This window comes from Ceratosolen solmsi, unplaced genomic scaffold, assembly GCF_000503995.2.
Source record: "Ceratosolen solmsi marchali unplaced genomic scaffold, CerSol_1.0 scaffold27, whole genome shotgun sequence".
NCBI lineage: Eukaryota > Metazoa > Arthropoda > Insecta > Hymenoptera > Agaonidae > Ceratosolen > Ceratosolen solmsi.
Window position 1 is genome coordinate 4,002,090 of NW_011948426.1, and position 16,760 is coordinate 4,018,849.

Consider the following 16,760-nt stretch of genomic DNA (forward strand, 5'->3'; position numbering starts at 1 on the left):
GGGGGCGGGGCGGGGAGGGGTTAGAGAACGACGAGATACGGGGAGGGAGAGGTAAGAGAAAAAGGGAGAAGAGGAAAAAACAAGTTGGAATTATTCGTACTGTTGCAGGTTCTCTTTCTCACGACATCGACGGAACCGTACTTGGCTGATAAGTCGTTCGTCAAGCTCCACGACAAGTTCATAATCATACCGGTCGCCGACTATAGCACGACGTTTCTCACTTACAAAAAGTCGCTTTTGAGCCAACACGCCATCCCGAGAAACTTTCAGGTGTCCTCGCTCGCGAAGGCCATCGCCAAGGAGACGCCTCTGGAGTTTGCCCAGAGCGCCCTGGACAACTGCCTCAAAATTCAAAGGCGGATGGACTTTAAGAGAAGGCCCCTCAAGCCCATGGAAATCTTCGAGACGCTGCAGAATAATGTTGAGAGGCCAACGAAGGAGACGCTCCGACTCTTCGAGAATTTTCGCGCGAATCTGCCCCTCGAGAAGAAGAGACGTGAATTTATGCAGATTATCGAGGAAACAGCAGCGAACAGCAACAAATGAAGATAACGCGCTCTCGGTCTTACCTATATCGTATAACGATTCGGCTCGCTAATTCTCCCGGCTATCTACTCTATAATCTTCTCCTCGGCTTGAGCAAAACTTTCGTTGCATAGATACGGGACTAAGGCCGTACACTGGACCAATAAAAATACCATTTTTTCTTCAATTAGCGGTTAATAGAACGACGTTAGACGACCTAATCTAATTAGTAACGACGACGATGACTTTGTGCGAACGGATTCACAATTGTAACTGATTATCTGGCGAACGTAACGAGCCTTTGGTCTATTTATCTGTGATTTCATAAGGCTTATCGGACTGGCTGTGTGGATTCACAAACAAAACCCATAACTACGACACTAATGATCTATCGACACACCTCCGCTAGTCAAACAACATTAACACGAATGGAAATGCAATTGGAATGAAAAATATTAAAAATAAAAAGAAACAAACAAAATAACCATTAAAAATTAAGTTGGTTACAGAGAGAGAGAGAGAGAGAGAGAGAGAGAGAGAGAGAGAGAGAGAGAGAATGTGAAAATGTCTTAGAAGTTTAAATAAACATGTAAAATTTTTGTTAAAACAAAAACATAAATAAACAACAATTGTACATATCGGGCACGAGTGGACGAAAAAAATAATATTAATAAAAAAATTGTTTGCAAGTAATCGAGCTGAACGATGATGATAATGATGATAATTACGATTGTAATGACGATGATGATGATGATGATGATGATGATGATGATGATGATGATGATGATTGAAAATGCAAACGTATAAAATCATCGATTGTAAACAAAAGAAAAAGAAAGGATTCGTTCGCGATCGCTTATAAAGCCGGACAGCATACCTCCCTCGGTACAAAGAAATTTATTTTGGCAAGCAATTTCAACAGCCGCGGCGATAAAACCGGTTATTTAACAAATATTGCAGAGGGATCCTTGGGACGTTTTAATTATAAAAGTAGCGCTGTCCATGCACCGCATGGAATAATTGCTGGTCGCCCAGATGAGAATGAGAAAAAGTCCCGAGGCGGAGGATGCTTGAGCGAGAGAGCCGAGGTGCGAGGGCTGCGAGGTCCCCCTGCATCCGTGTGTAGGAGGAGGCGAACAAGGAGCGATCATCCTCGACTTTAATTTTTCAAAAGCGGCTGCGATCCGCGCCGTCACATAACTTCATGCAAATGCTCCCTCCTCGTTTACGAGCGAGACCGAGCGAACGAGTGCCGAGCTGGAACTTTATGAATGCAAGCGAGCCGTTCTGGCCGCTACGTTTCATTCAAGTCCCTCCTGCCCACGTGCTTCCACTCTTCTCACCTTTCCCTCGGTGCGACAGAGCGCGTGACCGTTCGAAACTTACGCTCCTCTCTGCCCACCCCCTTTGTCGCCGAGGACTTTTTGTCCTCCTCGTGCTCACATTCTCACGCTTCTTTCGAGCTTAATGTACACATCCACATCCGTGCTCGCTTAGTTGGACGAGCCTGTGGGGGCAACTTTACATTCGATTTCCTTATCGCATGCCATGGACGGTCAATCCGACCGTCATCCAGCCGCATTCGTCGATTCGTTATCCTTATCGACCGTTCGAAGCCGATCGATACAGCGAGGCCATTAAGAATACGCGCTCGCCGAACCGGACGATTAATCGAATTGTATAGCGTTCGCTACGGATCGCGCAACTTCCAATTTTTCAACGTCCCCCGGACGTTTAACGAATCCTCGAGACATCCCACGCATACGATCGTGTACCACCCCGTTACGCCCCGATTATCGGGAGCTCGGTAAATTTTCTAGAGGGTCGCAACCCTTCACCCTCATTACTCACCTCGTGGGCGCGCGTTCGCGCGGCGATGATCCCGCGTAACTTATCCTGAGCCGTTTCCTCCGGTGCTGGGGCGCGTCCTCCGGGCCACCCGGGGGCGCATATCAGCCGCGGGGGGTGGACGACTTCCTCTGAGCGCGTGCACGGGTGTGTGTGTGTGTCTGTGTGTGTGTGTGTGTCTGTGTGCGCGCGCGCGCGCGCGTGTGTGTGTGTGCAGTGGCGCGCGGAGCTGCTGCAGCGGCCCGACGCGACACTCCGGGTTTGAATCGCGACGAACGAATCGGCCGGGACTCCGTGGCCGTCGCTGCCACCGCCACCGCCACCGCTATCGCCGTCGCTGCTGCCACCGCCACCGTCATCGCCGCCGCTGCTGTGGCGGTGGGGACCCAACGCGCGTGTCCCTCTTGGCCTGCACATAGCATAGCCATGTATGGAACACGAGACGACGTTCACCGGCGCGGCCCTTACGCCCACCTTTGCTTGCTGAGCAACCTAAGAGAAAGAGAGAGAGAGAGAGAGAGAGAGAGAGAGAGAAACCAGGTGAGCGGACGCAAGAAACTCGATTCTCATTTCCCTCGATCGTTGCTTCGGCGAATTGTTCGGCTACCGAATTTCATACGGCCCTGGACGAGCTGGAAAACTGGATTTTCGGGATGTTGGCGAATTTATGAGCAGGCATTGTTGCACCGAAATTATCGCTACACGTACCAGGATAATTCGATGGCAATCGATTTTTGATTCCAGCACACTTTTTCGTTTAGTGATAAAGGAAATCTTAGCGAATACTTTTTTTCTTATAGGCAATGTGCAAACAAATGTGTTTCACATATCCATCATCATAATCGTAACGTCACGGTGCGGATTCTTATCGCCTATGCATTTTGGTATATCGTATGGGATCGATTTAATCCAATTCAAATTCTATTACCTAATAGAACCGATCGAAGTGAGCTATTAAATTCAAGTAATTTATCACATATAATTGCAGATAAAAAGTCTGCCTTGCCTAATTAAAATCAATCCCACGTCTTATATCGTAAGAGAAATTGAAAAAATTATCATTATAGGCGGGATTAAGTACCTTATTTCTTCGGACTTCTATGATTATTCCAGTTTATTCATTTTTACATCTTAAGAGTATTTTAATTCATTTGATTATTTGCATTATAAAACAAGGCGTTAAAGCAAGAGAAATTCAACATTTTTTTTTTCATTTGATAAATTCAGTAAAACTAATATATACACGAATTAAATTATGTTTTAGTATCTGCAATTTATTAAAATCTTATAAATGTGGCTATGGGATTTTTTAAACCACTGTATAAGTTTTTTTAATTTGTACGGAGAAATCAACAATCAATCGACTATCTTAAAATTGTGCATTATTTATAATATAATTGCACAAAATTATAATTGCACAATTATAATTCTGAATTCTTATGCTTTTATTGTTTACTTAGTTTCTGACTTTAATTAAATGACAAAATTAATCGAATGTATTTTATTTTCAATAAAAGCCAAACGACAAAATAAAATTGAACGATATACAATGAAATCATTTTAAAAATTCAGTAAAAGAATATATATGTATATATATATATATATATGTGTGTGTGTGTGTGTGTGTGTGTGTGTGTGTGTGTAATGCGAGATACAATTTCTAACTATAAATGATCTTGTTATAATGAACTTATTCTAAAACTTGAATATTATATTACAGTTTATGAAAATGAAATTATTTAATTTAAAAGAATCATCGTTAATTTGAGAATAAATGATTGTAGAGATTTTGAACTATTGTTTAAGTATAATAACTACGATAAAAGAAAGCTAGAATAAATTAAAAAAAAAACACACACACACACAAGAGCTCTACTGACAATCTGACATTTAACATTAGTAACTCAAGTTTTGTCATACGATAATAGAATGTGAGCCCGCATTCACGTAATAAATTACCATTGAACTTCGACTGATTAAAGCGAAAGAGATAGTATCGTATCGGTTGTCCTTTTACTATATTAAAATGCAAACGAAAAAGCAACTAATACGTAGCCTCACCGTGAGTTAATCTAACCGATCGACAACTTTCATAAAGAGGAACGATCTCGCAACCCACGCGCCGGCATATCAGTAAAATCAAGGAGAAAAGTCCGTCGGGGCCCATCATCGGCATTGAAATCGACTTCAGTAACGGATCGGGCATGCTCGCAGGGGCCCCGATGAACGACTTGAAAGACGTCATACGCCCACCGCGTTAATATAATTGCCTGCGAGAAGAAAGAAAGTCCTGTGCGTTAATTTGCCTTCTTACCCCAAGATGAAGGAACATTGCGTGGGTGGTGGTTGTGACTCCTTCGACTCTTGGTCGTCAGTGACGCATATTTTCGTGCAAAGTTTAAGAAACCACAAAACAAAAGAGAAAAAACAAACTATTCACATTGGCCGCCCGAATTACGAGGAGTTCCAGGCGTATTTTAGTCCTGGCTGCTCTTGCTTTCAGCTTTATACATTCGATTGGGAAATTTATCTGGCGCCTTAACGAACGTCGAGTTGCCGGATGGACGGATTGTAGTTTACGCGCACAATTGCATAACAAAATTCTTGACAAACGCCTTATGAATAACATTGGTAAATGTACGCATTTCATATACGCAATTTCATATACATAATTGCGTTATCACATTTTTCATTCTTAAAGAGCCAAGATATTTCAACTAACGGTATTCCATTTCAATGGCTTAGGAAGTACTAAAGCTGATAAAGACTACTAACGTGTTTCCGGCTTGTAAGGAGAATTTATTCTAATTAAAAATCCCAAATAATGGCGTGGAGAAATTAAGTTTTCAATTGTACAAGCTTGAATCACATTCTGATCATGAAATAGTTACTTAATCACTCTAACTAAAAAGGCCAACTATTACAGAATATTTAACAAAGCAAATTAGGATAAAAAAAATTAAGCAATAAATAAATGATAATATTATATATGATTGCTTTTAAATTTTAAATTAAAATTACTAACTTTTCTTATTATTCATATATAGTAATTTATAAGGGCAATCATATAAAATGCATAACATTTTTAAAACTTTGACAATTCTGTATATTATTTTGAAATTTTATTTTATCACAAGGAGATACAAGTTTATTTGAAAATAATTCTTTCCTATATGCGGAATTTTTCTGTAAATTATTATTATGACTAGCAGAGTCGCGTTTATATATTTATATATGTTCGTCTTAAATTATTAAATTAACAATCGTTCCTTTGATTATATATGAACTTTTTGGAAGCAAAGAAAGAAAATTTTTCGAACAAAGCATGTCGAATCATATCTTGCCTTCATAAAATATTATAAATAATGTTATTATATATTATTTATCAAGAGCAACATTTTCTATGTTGAAGTTATTAAATACAAATCAATTCTATATAATTAGTTTGATATTCTTTATGTATCAATAGACATAAATTTATACAATATATACATAAAATATAAGTGCAATAACACAAACTACACAGAATTGATAGAAATATATAAAACTACTATTCTATATACTATTCTACTATACAAAATATTAATTAAATATATTAAATCATGCACAGGTTTTCTTATAAGCAATAAAAATCAAATTCACGAAGAAAACATTGGAATGTATACCTCACTCGCGAACTATATATGTGTGTTTGTGTGTGTGTATATATACATATTAGATAGCTTCTTTAAAAACGATCGGAAAGTGTAACAAAGCCAACAAAATTATTAACAAGAAGCAAGTCGTTGTCAAATAAAATAGCCAAGTGACTAAACATATGAAAATACAAATATATATACATATCAAAATGCATATTTTCGATTCGATCCTGATATAAACATGTACTAAAGCATAAGAAAAATAAAAAACAATAATTATACACAACAATTCTTAAAATATAAAGGTAATTACTACCTATATCATAGAAAAAAGTCAAATTTGAAATTTAATGTCAAAATTTGAAATATATCTTATTTTTTTTAAATAAATTTCAAGAAAAGCAGTAAAATTCAAAATAGAATTGGGATAATGCAGAGTAAACATTATATAATAATAACTTAATTATTTATACATTATGTGTGTTAAATGCATCGTAAGATATTCTATGTTGTTGAAAATAAAAAATTAATTACCTAATATTTGTATGATTATATTTCCATGTATCGTCAAGCTCTTTTTTTAATGGAACTACAAAAATGAAAAGAAAGAGAAGTCTAAACCTTAGATTTCATAGATAAATGCTAATGTAAGCAATGACAATCTTCCTGTATCTATGCCAAGTGTTTGACACTATTTTACGTAAATTTTCTAGCTTATCTAATTTTTTAAAAATTAGAAGTTATACTGTAAATAGTAAATGTATTTATATATTTAAACATATAATAGAGATATGTCAAATGTGTATAGATATTAATTATCTATAAAATATCAAAGTTATTTATTGACTTAAAGTAACTATGTACTTTACTTTTTAATATATTTTTATTTTGTGTTAATAAATCGTCGATAATGATTGTGTACACAATTATTTATCTTAAAAAAATTACTTATATAAATATTTTATTTATAAATTAATAGCATTCTTAAGGTAAATTCTTCGTTCAAAATTAAAATTCCATAAATATAAATGTAAAACACTCAAATCATAATTGTATTCTTTATCCTTTATTTTTTTACATTATTTCATACGCTATAATTACAAATAAATTGAATATTAGAGAATAAAATGTTGTTTTATCCAATTAAAATATATAGTTTATTTATATTTGTCATATATATAAATATTTTATTTGTTATTCATCAATCTTATATTTTAAATTACATACAAATTTATAGAATTAAATTCTAACGATTAAGGTAAATAGAAAAATAAGTGCAATATGAACTAAATGCAATGCAATTATTATTGTGTCATATAATTTTAGAACCATTTATAATCAATAACTATTTAATGGTAAAATTAATAAATAATAATTAATAATAATTTGATATTTATTTTGAAATATTTATTATAATACTCTAATTTTATATTAGAGCAATATATATTAAGACGAAAGTTGAAATACATATTTCATTTAATAGTTAATTTAATAGTTAATAGACATGATAAATAATATGGACTTAATTTATAATTCTTAGATTAGACGAACTAACTGTAGTAATATTAATATTACTTTAACAATAAGAAATGCACGTGCAACTATTAATATTCTACACCGTCTGCTGATCATGTGAACCGGCAGCAGACGACGTAGATAACATAACCTCAAATTATTCATAAATTCAAATTTAAGTTTAATTTATATATAATTTATAATGTTTAATAAAGACATAGTAATTACTGAAAATTGAGAATGAACATATATAATATCGCATTATAAATTATAACGCTAATAATGTATGCTCTTGTAATTATAAATACTGCTCTTTAGTATTAGAAAACGGAAATATCTATCTGTTATTTTTGTCATTATCAAATAAGTTAATGTAGTAATTTCAAGAAGTTTAAAAAGAAATGACCTTCATTGAATATGTACAGACTTTGTCAGATAATCCGTACTTTGGTGCTGGGTTCGGTTTGTTTGGATTAGGTGCTGGAGCAGCAGTGCTACGGAAAGGTTTACAAGCTGGTTTGATACTCTTCAGGTAAGCGTTAATAGTGTTTATGTTAAAAATCATAACTTCTTCTTCCAATATTAAAGGTAATTTGATATTTATATTTTAGACGGCATTACATGATAACACTTGAAGTACCATGTAGAGATAAAAGCTACGAATGGCTCCTGAAGTGGATTACGTACAAAGGTGCTAAGAAAACGCAACATTTAGCCGTATCAACAAGTTTTGAACAAAGTGATACAGGATACGTTTCAACAAGATATGAGTTTATACCAAGTATTGGTACACATTTTTTTAGGTTTGTATTATTATGATCCCACCGTAATAAAAATGAATTATGTAATAATGATAATATGAATTGTTTATTAATTATTCGTTAATGTTGTGCGTGTTGTTTATAAATTGCAAAGGTACAATAAGAATTGGATAAAAGTTCAGAGAACGAGGGAACAGCAAATGCATGATGTAAATTTAGGAATGGCGTTTGAATCGGTTCATCTCACTGCTTTTGGAAAGGATAGAAATATTTATTTTCAAATTCTGGAAGAGGGTAACTGAGAATTTACAAATAAATATAATTTATTATTAAAGCATCTGTTATGGTGTGCATTACTTGTTTTAGCTAGACAAATGGCTCTGGCTGAACATAAAGGAAAAACCATTATGTACGTAGCAATGGGACACGAATGGCGACAATTCGGGCATCCAAAGAAGCTAAGACCACTAGAGAGTGTAATACTCGATACTGGTATCGGTGAAAAAATAGTAAAAGATTGTAAAGAATTTATTGAAAATGTAGCATGGTATAGCGATAGAGGAATTCCGTATCGAAGAGGCTATTTATTACATGGACCTCCTGGCTGTGGAAAATCTTCATTTATTACTGCTTTGGCTGGTAATTTAGATCGTGGAATTTGTGTATTAAATTTGTCCGATCGACTTCTTTCGGATGACAGATTAAATCACTTATTAGCAATTGCTCCGCAACAAACGATCATTCTTCTCGAGGACATTGATGCTGTATTTGTTAGCAGAGAAGAGACAAAAGAAGTCAAAGCGGCGTATCAGGGATTGAACAGCGTTACATTAAGCGGTTTATTAAACGCTTTAGATGGAGTTGCATCATCCGAAGGCAGAATTCTATTTATGACCACTAATTATTTGGATCGACTAGATCCGGCTCTCATTAGACCTGGTAGAGTGGATTATAAGGAATATATTGGTAAATGATACTTTTTATGTTGCAAAATTTCTTTTTCTCTCAGTCTTCTTAACCTAATTTTATTCCTTACAGGATGGTGCAGTTATATTCAGCTTGAACAAATGTTTCTTAGATTTTATAGGATGCATGATGCAGAAACTGAAAAATTGTCAAAAAAGTTTGCTGAATGCATTCTATCATATAATCGTAATGTGAGTCCAGCTCAAATTCAAGGCTTTCTTTTATTCTTTAAAAACGAACCAAAAACTGTTGTAAATAATGTGTCGAAAATTTGGGAACTTATGTAGGATATGTTAAAGGTTATATTAGCATTGAATTGTAAAGAATAAAATTATTATACACATTTTTAAAAAGCAAGATGTATGTTTATTTGTTATAATTTTTATAATTGAAGGAAAAAATTTACAAATCACATATTTTTCATTCTTAGTAAATGCTTACTAACAAGAATAAAGCTATAGATCAAATTAGTAAAGAATTATTATTATTTGTTTAAGATATGCCAGATATTTACAGTTACATTAAAATTAATTATAACTATACAAACTTTGTAAATTTTACATTCAAAATTATAACAATAAGAAATATTCTATTTCTATGTAAATGATTTATAATCTATATACAATTATTTTGTAATAGTGATTACTTAATAATACTTATAATTAATTGGGTAAAAACTAAAAGTGTTATTTTGTAATATATATTACAGTTATTGAGATCATGAATATTCACTTAAAGATAAGTGTTTTTTTCCTGTTTATATATATATATATATATATAAGTACAATAGAAGATTTTCAATGCATTGCTAAAATTACTTTACAAGTATTTTATAAGCAAGTAGAATTTATTATCGAATTTACCTACTACGCGCAATAAAAATTATTAAATTATATTGCATTTTTCTATTCCTCTATTTATTATAAAAAATCGTTTTTAGAAATATCTGTACAATACTTTAAACACAAAAAATGTTTATATGTATTTTTAAAAATATATTCATTTAATATTTTAATATCTCAGTAATTAGGAAGCAAATCCATATTAGATGAAGTCGTATATTTATTATAATTAAAATCATGATTAATAATAGTGACTTAATGAATTTAATCGAAAAATTTTTTTTAAATCTTTAAAATCACATGAATATTTTATGAATATTATTTTATAATATCATTAAATGTTGCATAATAAAATAGTACTTAATAAAATTGTCTTACTTATACTGATTTCATAGTTTCATCTTCAGGAAGACATAGTGTACTAATGTTTCCTGAACATTTCATTGTACTATTTAGAAAGGCGGAACGTTTGATATGAAATGATTTTTAAACAGTCATGGGGAAAACAATATTACATTAATTATGAAGTAATTACCAGTAATGGCTCTAATCATACTAAATTGTATAATTAGCATTTAATTTCCGAGTGCTGTATTAAGCTCTTAGGTCTTACACTAATTGCCAATAATAAATATTTTCTTATAATTACAAGCATAAATTATATCTAGAAATCCCATGTCTGTTTAAAAATCAAGAGTATTTTTAGGAAACATTTGTATACATTTCAGAATGTCCAGATGTAAGGTTCGTAATTCATAGGATCGGTTTGCTCCATATGTCCTGTGTGACTGCTGCTTCCCATCATGCACGATGGATATGCAATGTTGTTGCTTGGCTGAGTGGGAATGGGTGGTACAATTGCCGAAAGTGCTAGTCTACAATCTGGCCTTTGTTGAATCATTGATCCCATGGCTTGCAGAGCTTGGGATTGCGGAGGACCTTGGGAGCACACTGGTGGTACTTGAGTATGTTCTTGAGGGTGGATGAGAACCGCTGAAGTACTTTGCATATCGTGCGCTGATTGCATCATTGCCGGAGCTGTAAAGTTGTTGAAATGTATTACATACTACATTGCTTACATATTTATTCTCGATTCATAGAGGATTTGTTGGAAAGATTAATTTTTTTTAATGAAAATTTTAAAACATAAGTTATTTACATTGTGAATGACTTTGATATTGTAAATTTGTTTCCTCCGGCAATATATTTGTAGATGGTGCTACAATTTTTAAAGGTGACGTTTCCACTCTTTGTTTCTTATTGAATTGCTTGGAGCTATCTTCTGAATGTTTATTGCGCTTTTTACTTGGGGATTTCTTCTTCTTTTCTCCGATTATCTTAACTTTATTGGACCTATTACCACTAGGTTGCCACAGGTGAACAGTATGAACAGTGTTGCCTTCTCTGAATAAACATAATAATTAATTTATTAATTAATTAATTTATTATATGTTTGATGCATTGCACTGCACTGGAATGTCAAAGTCTATGGGATAATTTACCCTTGCTTTTTTCCCAATTTCCAACTGTGAATTCCTGCTTTATGCAGTCTTTCTCTGATTGTATCAACGCTACATTTAAGACCAAGAGCAGGTGCTACATATTTTGCCGCTGTCAAAGGATGCTGAGTCGCCATTGCAATAATAGCATCATCCTGTTCTTTCGTAGTAATACGTCTTCGACCTTTTCTCTCTTTTGTTTGAACATTTCCTTCTTTATGCCAACGATCCAACCATCTTTTAACCGTTCGCTCCTGTCAATTAAAAATTTTCATCTATACTATCGTTACAAAATTTTCTTAAGCAAAGAAAGAACATTTACATACTGATCTGTTAATAGCCAGAGCGATGGACAATGTTGATAATCCTGCTTCTGACATTCCAATCATACGATTACGAATTTCAATACTCGTTTCAAGGGTTCCCTTAATTTTACCACCTTTCTTTCTCCTAAGTCTTCCGGATTTTCTTTTTTTGGTTGTAGTGCAATTATTATCGCTACTTAATTCATCATCTACACTTGAGTTTTGACTATTTTCATTAGAGCTATTATTAGAATTGGAGCAAGCATCCGAGCATACATTAATTATGACATCTTGAGGTTCGTTTAATTTTCCTTGAGATACTTTTGTTAGATCTTGATGGTGTTCTATTTGTTGATGATCGACTTTTTGCTGAGATATATCATGGTGCTGTGAATGCATGGATGGTGGAATTTGATCCTGCATATGCTGATTAAGTTGCGCATCGTGGTGATTGTGTAATTGAGAATGCGTCTGAATATGCACGGGTTGATGCTGTTCGTGATGAATTGAATTTTGATGATTCTACAATTGAGATTAAAATTGCATTACAATTCACCAGCATCTTTATTAAAAGACAATGTATTAATTAATATAATCCAATCACTTATTACAAAATTGAAGAATTCAATTATAAAAGGAATCTCTACTGAGAAATCTCATTAAACAACAAATTATCAGATAATATCAATTAAAGGTTATTAATAGCTTGATAGATTGTTAAATGACATGTTTATTTTTCTACCCACCTGAGTATAATGATGAGCACCTTGCACAAGATCGATGGGCCAATTTTGTGAAACATTAAGTCCTGGATGATGATGATAAATTGGTTGCGATTGTGGTAATAGATTTAACGAATGACTATACTGGCTTGGATTAGTAGATATCACAGGATGAGGCAATGGCGGTGGAGGTGGGGGTGGCAAAGGCTGCATTTCATTCAATTGTGCCTGCGCTGGCACACTTTGTTGCGGGGAAGAAAATGCAAAGCTCGATTGTACTTCGGTTTGCTGGGTCGTGTCGTTTGATTCTACATTGGTATTAAAAGCTTGCTTGGACTTAGCTTTTCGAGGAACTACTTTCTTCTTCGATTGGGAATTGTTAGTTTTGACCGTAGCTACTTCCTTCGATAATTTCTTTTTACCAAGCTGAGTACCAGTAGGTCGCCATACCGCTTGTTGTATTCCTGCTCCATCGGCAACTCTAAATTTATATATTACACTCAGTACTATAATTTTTCTAAATTACGAAATAGCACGTTTCTTATTCTTCGCTCATAAACAATCGAATCCATTACTCACGCTATAGGCATCTTTTGTATATGCTTTCTAGACGGACTCCAATTATGAATGCCAGCTTTGTGCAATCGCTCTCTAATCGTATCTACGGAGCAATTAAGCCCCAGCGCCGGAAGCACAGCTTTAGCAGCTGTGATCGGAGTCTGAGTGGCCAATCGAATAATAGCTTCGTCCTGTTCTTGAGTAGTTGCTCTTTTACGGCCACATCTGTCACGAGTCTCTACGGTACCCTCCTTATCGAATCTATTCAGCCATCTCTTTACGGTTCTTTGCTGTATAAAAGAATATTATGTAATATAAAGTAAGAGATGGTTCTTCTTAATCGGCAACATCATTCAATATATCATAAGCAACGATCATGCTTACCGAACAATTTACAGCTGCAGCAATTTCTCGAAGGCCAAGACCTGCTTCGTACATTCCGACCATTCGATTTCGAATCTCCGGGGTTGTTTCATGCACACCTCTGGTTTTCCCCATTTTTATCCACGTCTTTATTAATATAATAATAACAACTGCAATGAATTAAAAAATATTGCTCACCAGGGCAGACAAACATATTAAGAATTGACAACGGCGGTGAAAACAATCCAAGTGCTGTCTCTCTTTAAACTCGAGATATACAACGATTCCAATAACATACCTTGATAAAATAAAAATGAGCACGCGGGATTATTTAAAATCTTCGATTCTGGAACATCCACCACGTGACAAATGGCCGCTACTCTTTTCTCTTTCTTTCACGCCTACCGTAAACACTCTCAATTCGTTGGAATATCTTCGGGCTCTTGAGAAAATGTGAAAGCTTAACGAACTCTCGAACCGTCCTCCAAAATAATGCATTATAGTTCACTAGCATAACGGCGGAGTCGATGAGGAGACGCGCGAGGCTCGTCAGCTCGCGACGAATTCGGGTTATGAGGTTCCTTTAACGCGAGCCTCCTCCACGCTCCGATCTCCTCATGCTCGCAGTCCACTGAAAAAAAATGCCGGCGCGTATCCTCGAAGGTCTTTGACAGGAAAACAAACGCGAAAAGGAGGAACAGTGGGTGGGAGAGAGCGCGCGAGAGAGAGTGGGAAATAAAAGGCCGGGCGCGGTCAATACTTCAGCTGTACAGTCCATGAAAATCCTGTCGCCGTAATCGGTCCCCGTGTCCTCGACACTTGGCTGCCACTCTCTCTCTCTCTCTCTCTCTCTCTCTCTCTCTCTCTCTCTCTCTCTCTTTCAATCAGACGATTAGGAGAGTGTCTCGGCCGCCGGGAGGAGCCGTCTCCTCGAGGGGCCTCCACCCAGACCAAGGGATCCTCCGACGAGGTTAACCGGGAGCTAAATCCAGCCACGAAGGCACACGCACGAGCGACAAGGATGGGGCGCGCTCTCTCTCTCTCTCTCTCTCTCTCTCTCTCTCTTAGCCTCTCGTTGCCCTGGCGGGGGCACGCGCTGCTGTATTACTGGATAAGGATGGGGGCCGCCCGAGAGAGAGATGGGTGAGTCGAGCTGTAAGAAAGGAACGTCAATAGTAATTCCGCCTCTGAGTCACAGCAACGCGAGCCATTGGATACACCAGCTGTACAGTCACTGCTGATATTTTGTCCGAGCAGACGACGCGAGATATTGTTTTCGTCCTGGACAGTTGTTTCGCTGCTTGTGCCGTGCCGTAACCCCGTGCATATGCGACGCCGCCAATCGCTCCGTATTATTTCAACATTTCTTTCACCCCTTATTGTCATTCTTTCTTCTTCCTACTTAAATTTCCAACGCTAATCGAACCTTCCGACCTTTTTACAGCCAGCATACTTAGCGACTTCTTACAATTACATTCGGACGCATTGTTATTCCGTCGTACGAGTATTAAATTGTATTTTAAGATCGAACTGTATTATTTTCTCGTATTTGCCGCCCCCTCCCCCCGCCCCCCAAAAAAAAAACAAAAAACAAAATAAAAAAAAAACTCAAGCATCGCTCTTATGTTAAATACGTGAAAGCTTGGAATGTCCGTGATGATGCTATGACTTTTTTTTTTTTTCAATTTTTGAGGATATAAATAGCCGTTGCCTTTCTTCGAATATCGCAAAGGTGAAAGAAATTATTTTTTGCCTATCACACAATGACGCAGGCAGATGGAATTTTCATTCAACCTTAAAAACAATTTATAGTCTGCCTCCGAAGTCTGCCTGCCTTCCTGCCTTTAGAGCATTTGGCCTTTGAGCATTTAAGTGATTGAAGTTTCGTCTTTAGCAGAGAAAAACTCACTGTGATCAATAATATGTGAATAGTATGCGACAAAAGAAAAGTACGAATATTTATACACAGTCTAATGAATCCCATGCCATAGTTTTTTATTCATCTGCATCATTTAAATAATTTAACAACCATATTCAATCGTTGAAATTTAAAAAATTTTAAAGAATTTCTACACTTGCTGTTGTTGTTGTTGTTGTTGTTGTTGTTGTTGTTGTTGTTGTTGTTGTTGTTGTTCTATATCTTATATTAAAATATTTACCTAAGTTTTAATCATCGAATCATCTTTCTCTTATCAAATCTATAGCAATTACAATTGTATTAATATTTATAGAAATTCTGAAATTTCATCATGCAGAAATGTAAATATAAGACGATAATCCATTAAGAAGCGACGAATTATATTTACCACAGCAATATTACAGATTTAATAAACTGAATGCATTTGAATTATTTACGCTTTGTGCTTAAATACATTCATAACGCTTCATATAATTAATTTTGAAAATGCATTAACATATATTTCTGATTTAATAGAATTCGTTAAATTTTCATAAACTAAATATGAGTGCAATTTGCTTTCTTCCGCAACTTTCCACGGAGAGGAAATGTGAGAGGAAACATCGTAATTATAAACTTTAAATTTTATCAAAATTAATGACATAACATTACCCATTGCAATTGTATTAATCGGCAAGCACAAGCTTCGTTAAATTCGTAAGACAGTATAAATGCAAATTTGCATTTCAAATGTCCTTATGAATTTTACGAATCCTAGCGATAGCGTAACCTCACTATATTACAGCCATATTCACTAATATTAAAAACGCCAAAAAGTAAAGCTGAATAATTAATAACGGAGGAACCATGAGCTGATTGATTGATGATTAAACTTAAACGCGATGTACAAGGGGAACTTAAGTTCTCTACTCAGGATCGGGGCAGACGTCATCCCTCTTCCTCGAGTTTATATTTGATTAGCGAGAAAATTATTTTACACCAGCGTCTATTTGTGCGAATGCGTGCACTTGTTTATTTTCTACGAGCTTTATCCATCTTTTGGAAATACAAAAAAAAAAAAAAAAAAAAAAAAAAAACATTTTCTGACGATGACATAAGTTTCTTTATCGATGCAAGACCGGAATCGTAAAATTTCCAACTCTTCCACGTTATAATTTTATTATCAACTGATAATCCATAACATCCGAGCATTGCTTTTTAATGGACCATTTTTTCATTCAAGAGGTAAAGCTTCAAACGTCGGTTGCATACTATTTTCATAGATGCATTGTTCACTATTACACAACCCTGTAATTGAAAT

The 16,760-nt window shown here is 35.2% G+C and overlaps 4 protein-coding genes across 4 annotated transcripts in view; 2 read left to right on the forward strand and 2 right to left on the reverse strand.

Annotated features, from left to right (window-relative positions):
* The window catches only part of LOC105363341 (IQ and AAA domain-containing protein 1-like), a 7,940-nt gene extending 7,333 nt beyond the window's left edge, over positions 1-607 (forward strand). The window contains exon 9 of the mRNA XM_011501009.1: positions 109-607. Coding sequence (XP_011499311.1) covers positions 109-546 — 438 coding nt within the window. The 3' untranslated portion in view covers positions 547-607. The remainder of the gene's footprint in view (positions 1-108) is intronic.
* Positions 1-2,507, reverse strand: part of Lrt (Leucine-rich tendon-specific protein) — a 15,695-nt gene extending 13,188 nt beyond the window's left edge. Inside the window, exon 1 of the mRNA XM_011500811.1 lies at positions 2,377-2,507. The gene's annotated coding sequence lies outside the window, so the exon portion shown is untranslated. The remainder of the gene's footprint in view (positions 1-2,376) is intronic.
* Positions 2,508-7,803: 5,296 nt separating this feature from the next.
* On the forward strand, positions 7,804-9,587 carry Bcs1 (mitochondrial chaperone BCS1). The gene is made up of 5 exons (XM_011500812.1): positions 7,804-8,058; positions 8,138-8,329; positions 8,442-8,581; positions 8,654-9,253; positions 9,326-9,587. The coding sequence occupies exons 1-5, from the start codon at positions 7,928-7,930 to the stop codon at positions 9,538-9,540; spliced, it is 1,278 nt and encodes a 425-aa protein (XP_011499114.1). The 5' UTR covers positions 7,804-7,927; the 3' UTR covers positions 9,541-9,587.
* Positions 9,588-10,441: 854 nt separating this feature from the next.
* On the reverse strand, positions 10,442-14,408 carry LOC105363192 (uncharacterized). Its single transcript, XM_011500813.1, has 8 exons — positions 13,841-14,408; positions 13,564-13,712; positions 13,201-13,469; positions 12,646-13,102; positions 11,921-12,421; positions 11,598-11,848; positions 11,255-11,499; positions 10,442-11,133 (listed from the first exon to the last, which is right to left on the reverse strand). Exons 2-8 carry the CDS (start codon positions 13,675-13,677, stop codon positions 10,820-10,822), a joined length of 2,151 nt encoding a protein of 716 aa, XP_011499115.1. The 5' UTR covers positions 13,678-13,712; positions 13,841-14,408; the 3' UTR covers positions 10,442-10,819.
* Between the last annotated feature and the right edge of the window lie 2,352 nt (positions 14,409-16,760).